The 12,455-nt window shown below is 33.7% G+C and overlaps 2 protein-coding genes across 4 annotated transcripts in view; one reads left to right on the plus strand and one right to left on the minus strand.

The window, feature by feature from the left end:
- The window catches only part of LOC143051488 (aldo-keto reductaseMSMEI_2347-like), a 260,937-nt gene extending 259,696 nt beyond the window's left edge, over nt 1–1,241 (plus strand). For all 3 annotated transcript variants that reach the window (XM_076224352.1, XM_076224353.1, XM_076224354.1), the window contains one exon: nt 1,102–1,241. In XM_076224352.1, coding sequence (XP_076080467.1) covers nt 1,102–1,164 — 63 coding nt within the window. In that variant the 3' untranslated portion in view covers nt 1,165–1,241. The remainder of the gene's footprint in view (nt 1–1,101) is intronic.
- A 1,080-nt stretch (nt 1,242–2,321) lies between these two features.
- On the minus strand, nt 2,322–7,062 carry LOC143050947 (BTB/POZ domain-containing protein 6-B-like). The gene is made up of 2 exons (XM_076224045.1): nt 6,726–7,062; nt 2,322–3,469 (listed from the first exon to the last, which is right to left on the minus strand). The coding sequence occupies exons 1-2, from the start codon at nt 6,983–6,985 to the stop codon at nt 2,386–2,388; spliced, it is 1,344 nt and encodes a 447-aa protein (XP_076080160.1). The 5' UTR covers nt 6,986–7,062; the 3' UTR covers nt 2,322–2,385.
- Nucleotides 7,063–12,455: the final 5,393 nt, after the last annotated feature.

The following is a 12,455-nucleotide window of genomic DNA, read 5'->3' on the forward strand; positions in this document are numbered from 1 at the left end:
GTTTATGAAAATGGGAAACAAAGTAAATTTTGGAAGAACTTCTTCGAAAATAAGAAGCAACCTTATATTATGTTTTCATATTAAGTAGTATTTGGTTTCATCCTTGGTTCATTCAATCCAAAAACTCACAAAATGATATACTACAGTTCATGTGGATACTACAGTTCATGTGGATTGTGGATACTACAGTTTATATGGATTTTGCTCTGTCTATCTGCCCTCAGTCAGAGTGGGCGCCGGATGGGCAAAATTTATGGCTTGTCCACTCTGCCAACCCATAGGAGTGAGTGGACATGCAATTTCTTTTGTTGAATATAAGACTTGCAAGTACAATCAATTGAAAAAGCAGATAAGCATATGTAAACAATATTTTTAAAAACAAGCATGTGTCCATAGTACACGTATGCCACACTCGCACTATCATTTTCTATGTACAGTGGACCGTAAAATTGTGGTCAAAACTCTAATTTGGCATAAAAATAAGAAAGGTCATATCATAGGGAACATGTATACTTAGATTGGACTTCAACTTCATCAAAAACTACCTTGACCAAAAACTTTAACCTGAAGCGGAACAGATGGACGAACGACCGAACGAACGCACAGATCGAAAAATATAGTGCCCTAGGTGGGTCATAAAAAAAGAGAATATAGCATGTGGAAAAGCAAAATCCACAAGGGCTGTTGTGTATTTACTGCTTCTCTGACTGGTTAGCCTTTTGTTATCTCTCATTTTGCGAAGTATTTTCCTCTCCTTTTGTGGAGTATATCTCTCCTTTGTGTAGTAATTAAATCTCCTTTTGTGGAGTTTCGCTTTGTACGTCAAAGTTTTATTTTGAAAATCTGACTCAGTCGCATAAATTGCTATGACCCCACCATCTTGAATAAACATAAAACATTTAACCCTTAAAATCAATCTTCTATCACTGTTTTAATCAATATTAGTTAGACTACGTATATTTCAAACCACTTATATAAACTAATAACACAAAGCTTCCCGTGTTAGAATTAATTAAGTGTTCACAATATTACAAATATTTCTGAAAACAATTACTACATTCAGTTATTTTATGACCATTATGATGAATACTATTTTTTCAGGATAATTCTCCCGACAAATCCTGCAAACCATGGAACCCCTGTGATGTACCTTGGACAGGATGATATCTATTTAAATCTGTTTTATGAAATATTGTATTTAAATTAAAGCATATACATGTAATAAAAAGATAATAAACAGATTGGCACTTTTACAAGATAAACGTCCACACTCAGTACTGTAGCAAACACTCAAAGCATTATGATTTTCGTGACAATTGTTGCAATGAAATACCGTGATTTTCTAGGGAAATTAAAACGAATGTTTCACACTTGAAATAAATCTGTATTTACATACATCCGACACTATAGAACAATAGGGTTGACAAAAACATTTTCAATCAAAATGCATCGGCATAAAGTGAGAACGCACACTCATCCGCCTTTACAGAACAATAGCGTTAGTGAGAACGCGTAGAAAAGCAAAATTTAAATTTCCTGTCTTTTTTAACATGAAAGTCATTCATAAAATAAAACGGTTGTATAGGTAAAGTCCCAACTGAACTAGATGTTTGAAAGAAAGATGAAATACTAACCTGACTTGGTACAGGCACATAATGTGTTTTGATTAAAATTGAAGGATAAGCAGTACCTGCCACACAAGTGGCAACTGTCGTGTTGTTTATTGCAAGTAAAAGACATGTGCCTGTCCCGAGTCAGGAGTCTGTAGATCAGTGGTTGTCGTTGGTTGTCGTTTTTCATATTTGTTTTCGTTAATTGTTTTATTATAAATAAGGCCGTTAGTTTTCTCAATTTAATTATTTTATATTTTTTCATGTTGGGATCTTTTATAGCTGACTTTACGGTATGGGTTTTTCTCATTATTTAAAGGCCGTAAGGTTGCCTATAATTGCTTATATCCACTTTATGTGAACTTTGTTAGATAGTTGTGTCGTTGGCAATCATACCACATCCCTGTATTTTTATATAAGTGATAAGTCGCTTAATCGAGAAGTGAAAAAGGGATTGTGGCTCCGACAAGTTGATTATACCCGTGGTCATCTGTGAAACAGATATATCATAACATAAAGCTGCTACCTATGTAATGCTTTAGTATACTTTCATTGAACATGTGTAATTTCTCAATGATGATCTTAATAATTTAATTTTTCTTAAGTACTGATGAATAAATTGTTTATAGCTACAAACAATGTTAGTTTACAAGCTATCTGTTTACATAAATTCAAGTCACATACATGTTCTACCCAAGTATAAACATTAAAGCAGGTGAGCCCATCTTTTATAAAGTATAATTTAAATAAACAACAATTAATTTTCCTTTGTGCATCAAATGTCGAGTATTAATCCAGCAAACTGACCCTGTCGAATGTTTGTTCCGGCATTGGATCTCGATGAATTTTGAAAAATGACTGTTACACTGTCGCTAATAGTCAGTTGAGTTCCACTAGTTCCAACATAGCACATATATTCCACAGAAGTTGTTTTGATTATTTCCATTGATAAAACGCATGTATACAATTTGTTAGCAGAAATCCTCAGTTTGCTACTAAGAATCATATCGTAACATTTACCATACATCTCGCCGTTCTCTTCAGCCAACTGAAACTTTTTCAATGAACTGGCGACATGACTGTTGTTATTAGAAAGTACTTTGAGTTCAGCTTTCAGTGCACAAGATGAGACTGATTGTTTTCTCCAATCGACGAACGGACAACCTATAACCACACCAGTTAACCATACATCTCTGATTGTATAGAACGATAATGCATGTAATCCTTTAGTTGATCTTTTCAAATGCATATCACTAAATCGGTTTGCGATGCTTCTAAATCGCTTCTTTCCATATGGTTTTCTTGGCTGATTGGGAAATAAATCATTCTTTTCTCCAAAGTGAGATTGATAAATTGATATTATCTCATTGGAATTCAGACCACCTGATTTAGAAACATTCTCAGAAAAATACGTCATATCAACTTCTGTAAATCTAACTAAATAGAGCAATTTATTTGCGATTTCTCGCATGTTTTCCCCGTTGGGTTCACGGTTATTTATCTGACATTGCATTTCCATCCATCTCATAAAAAACATGCAAAGTTCTGTCTCGGAACAAGTAAGATAATCCGATATCATGATGATTGCAATGCATTCCTTTGGAAGCTTCACTGCGTAATCCGATTGTAAACAGTTTCTGGTATTTTCCTTTATGTATGATACACAAAGTTTCTTGAGTTCGTCCATATGATATTGGTAAGCGATATCAAGGTATTTTGCAGCAACGTCAGATGAGAGGGTTTCCTTGAGGAATGTTTCACATGCCTTTTTCAAATTCGTTAGCATGTACTTCTCGGCAGCGTAAAGGACATTCTCAACATTATCGTTTGATATATTGCTGCTGTCTGTATAAATATATCTGTAAAAATACGGTAATAGAATTTTACCAAACTGTTTTAGTGGAACTTGGAATCTAACTTGGAATCTAACCTTTCAAAATATTTGTTAACGTCCAATGAAAATGATTGTTACAAACGAATTAGTTACGGACTGGTAGAACTTGGAATCTAACCTTTCAAAATATTTGTTAACGTCCAATGAAAATGATTGTTACAAACGAATTGCATTAGAATGGCAATTTTATTTCCCGTTCTTCCGTGCAGATACCCCCCTTTTTTACGCCCATCGATTACCTTAGCTGTATTTGGCAAAACGTTTTGAAATTTTGGGTGCTTAGTTCTCTTCAACTTCGTACTTCATTTGGCCTTTTTAACTTTTTTAGCTCACTTGGCCCACAGGGCCAAGTGAGCTTTTATCATCACTTGGCGTCCGTCGTCCGGCGTCCGTAAACTTTTACAAAAATCTTCTCCTCTGAAACTACTGGGCAAAACATTGAAACATTGAAATAGTTTTTCAAAGCAACTCACGGTGAAAAAGTACAAATAAAGCAAAAAATGTATTTGTGTACATGTTAAATGTATAAAAGTTGCCTGATTGCAGAATATAACGAACAATTGGTACCTGTACACACATATTTTGTATGTATTCTTAAAGGAGGTTGTGGCTATAAGAAAAGATGTAAGGTAAACGTTGACCGGGATTTTTTTCAATCGCGTTTCTAGACTAAAATGTAAATTCCCTAATTTATAGTTGAAGCAAATTGAATACTAAAGTGTTTTTGTTGGCAAAAATATGAATCTGTTTGACTCATTCCTATGCCCACTCGGATATTAAATCTCATTGTTTACGATATCCGTAAGCACGAGTTTTATTTCTGCATTTTTAGCTGTATAATTGTGTTTGAATACAAATATATTATTCTGCAGCAATGGAAATGTTCGAGCCAACGCCAGAAAAACATCCCCAGCCCAGCAGTCAACACTTTTGTGTTGACATGAATTATCATTAATATAAATTATAAATAAACTGTTTACCAAACTTTGACTTTTTCCAAATACTATAGATTTTCTACACCAGGAATAGATTACGAGGGTGGTGAAGGGTTATTTTCGTGTTTTGCCATTTTTATTTCACGTCAGCCGTGAAAAAGGTTCGTCAAAAGGATATTTGCGACAGTAAAAGCAAGTTTTACGAAGGCCAAGCTTAAAATACAGTACAGTTATCTCCATTCTAATGCCACATATTTAAATAAATTCCATTTGATAAATATTTTGGCTTAAAAATGCCTTAAATGAAAAAGTCCGCGAAACTGTCGCATGGTCTTTGGTATCTAAACAATGTGACGTCATATGTATACTCCCGGTGTCAAACATAGACACTAGACATATTTATACTTTTCTTACATTTCTGAATGGATTCAATTTTGACAAAAAGAATATGTTGAGGCACAAAATGTGACTTTCTTGTATATTTTTTGAGAAATTACTATAAAAAAAAATCGGAATTCAGAATGGTGGCTTTCTTAGTTACGGACTGGTAGAACTTGGAATCTAACCTTTCAAAATATTTGTTAACGTCCAATGAAAATGATTGTTACAAACGAATTGCATTAGAATGGCAATTTTATTTCCCGTTCTTCCGTGCAGATACCCCCCTTTTTTACGCCCATCGATTACCTTAGCTGTATTTGGCAAAACGTTTTGAAATTTTGGGTGCTTAGTTCTCTTCAACTTCGTACTTCATTTGGCCTTTTTAACTTTTTTAGCTCACTTGGCCCACAGGGCCAAGTGAGCTTTTATCATCACTTGGCGTCCGTCGTCCGGCGTCCGTAAACTTTTACAAAAATCTTCTCCTCTGAAACTACTGGGCAAAATTTAATCAAACTTGGCCATAATCAACATTGGGGTATCAAGATAAAAAAATGTGTCCAGTGACCCGGCCAACCAACCAAGATGGCCGCCATGGCTAAAATAGAACATAGGGGTAAAATATAGATTTTGGATTTTAACTCTGAAACCAAAGCATTTAGAGCAAATCTGAAATGGGGTAAAATTGTTTATCAAGTCAAGATCTATCTGCCCTGAAATTTTCAGATGAATCGGACAACCCGTTGTTGGGTTGCTGCCCCTGAGTTGGTAATTTTAAGGAAATTTTGCCGTGTTTGGTTATTATCTTGAATATAATTATAGATAGAGATAAACTGTAAACAGCAATAATGTTCAGCATAGTAAGATCTACAAATAAGTCAACACATGGCAAAAATGGTCAGTTGACCCCTTAAGGAGTTATTGCTCTTTATAGTCATTTTTTACCAATTTTTCGTAAATTTTTGTAATCTTTTACAAAAATCTTCTCCTCTGAAACTACTGGGCCAAATTTAACCAAGCTTAGTCACAATCATTATTAGGGTTTCTAATTTTAAAAATGTGTGCGGTGACCCATTAAACCAACCAAGATGGCCACCATGGCTAAAAATAGAACGTAGGGGTAAAATGTAGATTTTGGCTTATAACTCTGAAACCAAAGCATTTAGAGCAAATCTGACAAGAGATTATATTGTTTATCAAGTCAATATTTATCTGCCCTGAAATTTTCAGATAAATTGGACAACTGGTTGTTGGGTTCCTGCCCCACAATTGGTAATTTCTAAAGAAATTTTGCCGTTTTTGGTTATTATCTTGAATACTATTATAGATAGAGATAAACTGTAAACAGCAATAATGTTCAGCAAAGTGAGATCTACAAATAAGTTAGATAATCAAAATGGTCAGTTGACCCCTTAAGGAGTTATTGCCCTTTATAGTCAAATTTTAACAATTTTAATTAATTTGGAAAATTTTTGTAAATTTTTACAAAATATTTCCCTCTGCAACTAAAGGGCCAAGTTTATTATAGAAAATTGTAAGTACCAAGAATGTTCAATAAAGTAAGATCTACAAACACATCACCATCACCAAAACACATTTTGTCATGAATCCATCTGTGTCCTTTGTTTAATATGCACATAGACCAAGGTGAGCGACACAGGTTTTAAGAGCGTCTAGTTTATTCTAGCGTCACTGATGAATATTTTATGTAGACGAAACGCGCGTCTGACGTACTTAATTATAATCCTGGTACCTTTGATAACTATTATAGACGAAATGGCGTACACAATTTCAGCCTGGTGTCTATTATCTACAAAACCAAATCAAATAAAATGTTTTTTTCTAATACAAAAATAAAAAAAATTTGTGAATTTACAAATTAATTCCATACAGATAATATATACTTACTCTAAAATCAGGTCAAATGTTTTTGTATCAATGTCCGGTATATCTATATCTCCCGTCTCCGACATCGGCCCTTCAAACATTGTATGAAACACTTGGCTGCGAGTTGACAAAATATACTTGTGTGCCATCACTGGAGTTTTGTCTTCTCCTATTCTTAATGTGACGTCACACTTAATTTCATTCTTCAGTGTGTACATCATGCACTCCGACAAACTTTTACCCTCCCTCCAATCTGTGCTTTCAACTTTTGTGTTTGACATCCGAAAAATTAAAGTTATACAATATTACTACTGTGGATTGTGAATTGAGGAATGATGTATTTCCGTGGATACTTGAATTCGTGGTTTTCACGAATTCTGCCTATAGAAATTGATTTTTCGTTAAACCCTTGACTTCCTGGTTCACCAATGTTATACATTCGCTATTATACAATAATACATTTAATCTTTAATCAATACCTTTTATGCAGTTCATTCGAGAATAGCAGTTGTGTTGCGATTAGAAAAGTTTAAATTCTGTTTTAATTTTCCATATTTCAAAAACCAGATATTACATTGCATATCGATACATAGGTAAGAAACACGTCGAACAAAATAAAATTATTATCCGGAGTCAATATACTACCTAATGTCGATATATCCTCATATTGAAGTCATGTTAAGGCTACAATTTTATATTTTTATTGTCCATACGTCTGAATAGAATAAAAGTTATTTTAATAACTTGCTACTGTTGTGTCATACAAGATTTCTAATTAAAAGATAACTGTTCAATATATCACTGTTCTGTCTACCATTTGAGTCGACCTTTGAAAATACATGTGAACATGTGACACTTTCTGAACGAATAAAATTAGTTAAAATATTCTAAAGGATATTTTATAATTCTATACAAGTAATCAACAATTTCACAATTTCTCTCAGACAGCACAAACGATGGTTTTGAATACGTTTTCAATACAATATAAAATTGAGAATAGAAATGGGGAATGAGTTAAAGCAGTTTGAAACAGATTTTCTGACAAGTTTAAAGTGAAATACTTAATAAAAATGACATTATGATACGCCATCACTCGAAGTGTTTTCTGCGTAGGATAATAGTGTCGGTACAATTGTCTGTAAAGACGACTTTCAGGGCAATCATACAACATCAAATAGCCTACTAAAACCTGTTGCATGATATAAATTGTTTGTTTTTTATTATCTTGATGAAATGATTGGCGGTTGCTTGTTTTTGATTAAGGGCTGCAATAGACTGACCCTTTAATAGATCGTTGTAAAAAGTAAAATCACAAAAATACTGAACTCCGCGAGAAATTCAATCGGAAGGTCCCTAATCACATGGCAAAATCAAATGGCTAAACACATCAAACGAATGGACAACAACAGTCATATCCCTAACTTGGTACAGGCATTTTCCAATGTAGAAAATGGTGGATTGAACCTAGTTTTATAGCGCTAAACCTCTCACTTTTACGACAGTCTCATAAAGGGTAAAAGGTGTACTCATTTCTAATTATGCAGCTTCATAAAAATCCCGTGTTGTTTTCCTAAAATGTATGAGCGATATAACACATGATAAGTTTATTAATGTTCAATATCTAATGCTTCAAGGTAATATTTTCAAAAGCTATGGAGAATATTTACGATTTTTACATTTCTTTGATTTCACTTCAATTATCAAATGGTTATAGATAGAGAAAGTGCAAAGTGTTTGGTGTAACAAGGGACAATTTTGGTACATTATGACTGTTTCCCTTTTACTATTGTTTAAAGATAACCCTTATTGACGGTTTGCTGGAAGACATTATTAGGCAAAACTCTTAAGCAAAAACTCCTAGACCAATAGGGTCTTTTGCAATGACATTGACGATATTTAAAGGGCTTTGTGTGTGTTTTAATGCCTGTGTAAATTGAAATTGACCCTTGACCTTACTAGTTGTGATAAAATATTTGTTACAATTGTACCGAAGAAAAATAACCTTTCAGTAAGGGGCAAAACCTTCTTTAACTGATTTTGGAAGACAAAATTAAGTTTAACTCTTAAACCACAATTACACGGGTTCAAAAATTTCCCGGTAAAATGTGAATAACTTGGGGACCTATGGTTTAAGGAAGTGTTACGTGATTTAAGCGTACGTCATAGATACACCACTGAATTTCCCCTATCAAAGGACACAACAAGTAAGTTAGTGCGACCAGTGTATAACAGTATAATTATGTAAAATAATAGAAGGAAATGGGAAACTTTGTTGTACTTTCTGTTTAGTTTAAACATATTTATTAGTAGTGGATTGGGAAACAAGTTTTTGCAACTTATATTAATCCCATTCCACTTTGCGGGTGCGAGTGCTGCCTTGTAGCGGCATTAGCCTACTCTTTTTCGAAATCTACAAGGGTGTCTATAACGTGCAAGAGATATGGCTCTCTCTTAACACGGGTCAGTCATTTATTGTCCCCTTCCGATGGACTATCATCGTTTCCTCAAGACCATACTCGCAAATGGTGTCGAGGGAGAGCCGAAAATTGAGATCCTGAAATTTTCATCCCAAACGGGAATCGAACCATCAACCTTTGTGTAAGTAGTCCGATGCACTAACCACTACACTACTTTCTGTTTGACTGGGCCCAAACTGATGGTGTCACATCTGACCAAGTCTACTCGAAAAAAAAAATGTCGTATATATACATTATTCCTGTCAGGTTATATGATATGTTTATTGATGTCTCCTTAGTAGTCTAAATGTTTATATTGTTTTTGTGCGCTTCAATATGATAGTCGGACTAAATCAAGACAGTTGTCAGATTTTTTTTTTTTGATATTACTACATGGCTTTGTTTTTCAATTAACCTGGGTAAATATCATTTAAAAACCATTTGTCGCTAACTCTTATAGTTTATGAATAGTAGCAATTACGATGTTTTTTGGAATGGGGGAGATACCATTCATATGGTGAATACATGTAGTACCCGATACTTGAAACCTAAGATCATTTTGATATGTTGCGTACTTTGTTTTGCTTTTGACTTTGAAATATCATGAATATGGCGGAGGAAATCGACTAATAACATTAAACAGTCGAAACACAGTAAAGTCTTTCCATTAAGATAGGAAAGACCTTAAGTATTGTTACCCACAATGAATACTGTCAAAAATATTTCCGGACAGGGACCCGATATCATGTGGGAATTGCAGGTAATAATAATATTTTTTTTATGTTTGAGAAATAATATATACATGTCATTGATTTCGTGGATACATTGACATGGCCTTGGACGTTACATTTGAATTTTATCAGGTTTTTTATTAATAAATACAAAGGCTCAGACACGTTAAATTAACATAAATGATCAATTTTGTTGCACCAGATACGTATTTCAATAATACAATAAATGTTAATTTAAGTTTGTTAAAACGGTTTACGTAAATCATCAACATTTAAGTTGTTTGACCTGAAGTTATCAACTGATACCACACATAATAATTTAAAAGATATCCCCTTGTGTAGAGATGAATACAATGTCAGTTTCTCCATAAGAAAATGCCTGCACCAAGTCAGGAATATGACAGTTGGTATCCATTGTTTTTATGTGTTTGATCTTTTGACTTTGTCGTTTGATAAGGGACTTACCGCTTTGAATTTTCTTTGGAGTTCAGTATTTTTGTTATTTTGCCTTTTTCATACGAAAATGAAAGTAGAACTTTAATTATATCTTTGCATATTATCATTTTCCCAACGATATACAAAATTTAAAAGTCCAATTACCCAAGAATATCCGAATGTTTTTCTTCTTAAATAAACCCTGTCCAATCCCCATCCCTCACCAACCAAAAAATATATCATCAAAAACAATAAAGGGATCTACGGTCAACGATACATCACTCCAAAACGCATATGCTGAAATAAATTGTATTCATTTTTAAATGTCGATATCGGATCAAATTGTTAGTATTTGACAATATTCCAATGACTTAGATCATTATGATGTATAAATCGTTTAACACTTCAACTAACGTTGAATTTGACATTTAGTCGTAAATGAACTTTGTTGAAAATAAAACCGATAAAACACAAACAACAACAATAATTGCATTCATTTACATAGAAAACCAATCACTTCATGACTAGTCAACATGGACGCCACCCTTACCGGTGTTCCATCTGTGATACTCATCGTGTCTCTCAGACAAAGCGAAATTCGGTAACACATTTGTAAGTCGTTTTCCCTCAGTTTTAGTTTGTTACCCGGATTTTTTTCCCAATCGATTTATGAATTCGAACAGCGGTATACTACTGTTGCCGTTATCATTCAGTTATGTCACAATCGAGTTACTATTGAATTACAGAAAGTTTAAAAACTGATAATGCTACTACAAAGTCTTTAAGGAAGTATCTCTCTCATGCAAAGCTCTTGTTTTGGATGGCGATAAAACCAACTTCAACCCACCATTTGTTTCTTAAAACGTTCTGTACCACGTCAGGAATATGACAGTTGTTATTCAATAAATATAAGAAGAGGTGGTATGAGTGCCAATGTATGTTTCTATTATGTTGGAGTTGGTTGTTGCTTTTTAGTGCAGTTTATTGTTGTCCTGTTGTTTTCTACTGATATATAACGCGTTTCATTGGGTTTAGTTTATTTCTCGAATGTGTTCTTTATAAATAGATGTATAACTTTTTAACAGCGGTACTCTACTGTTTACCAAGTGATTAGGAATCATCTACATATGTATGGACATCATCACACGAGTTCGTTCACAGTTATTCAAGAATTCATATTTTCACAGACTCGATTCTCTTTTTCAATCATGTGACATCACCGTTTTATAATTTATTCCCAATATTTACTTTCATGTACATGAGGAGAACGATGGGTGATAATTGCAGAGTGGCATGAGCTGCTTTCCTATTCTGAGCACCTGAGTTCACCCTCGTCTTCTTTTCCGATTTTAAGTCGCTGTCGATATAAGAATCCTTTTCAACATAATCATCATACAGTCAGGATTCTACTTCGTCAAAATTATCTCCCCATTACGATTTTCACAATCGTAGAAATGGAAGCCATTGTAGGGATGACGCGCTGCCAATTTTGCTCTCGGAAACCGATAAATTTATCCACATTGCACCATTACGATCCTTATATGTCAGTTGTATTTTAAAAGACAAATGTATCAACTACCTAATGAGCATCAGTTAATGATCTTGTCTGCATTGATTCAACTTAAAACTATTGTCTGATCGGTTGTCAGGTGGAATTTTCGAAAATTCATAAACATTTTAAAAAATTCTAATTAAATATTTCCTGGAAGGGCAGACTAAATTTTTTTAGTGGTTGAAGACTATAAACCCTAGTTTTCACACACAAAAAATTATAATTTTTCGAAGATATGCATTTTCATCATCCAACTTGAAAGACTGTCGTCAAGTACTTTCAGTAAAAAAATAACTATTCGAACACACCTGCTCTGTTTTTGTGATTCATTAGATAGGTATTTCACTTGACCCATATATTTCATCTTTTAGTACTGTGATTTTTTTTTATGTTATACAGTCAACCTGTAGCTTTGATATATAAAAATGATAGAATCTGAAGCGAGACGATGTATGAAATATTCTTGCTTTGTACGATATCAAGACAAAATATTCAACTCAAACACACCCTAACATAAAAAGGTGCCCTCGATTTTCTCTTTTCGATACAATTTTTTGGAATTTTTTCTAGAGTCACA

This window comes from Mytilus galloprovincialis, chromosome 11, assembly GCF_965363235.1.
Source record: "Mytilus galloprovincialis chromosome 11, xbMytGall1.hap1.1, whole genome shotgun sequence".
Lineage (NCBI taxonomy): Eukaryota > Metazoa > Mollusca > Bivalvia > Mytilida > Mytilidae > Mytilus > Mytilus galloprovincialis.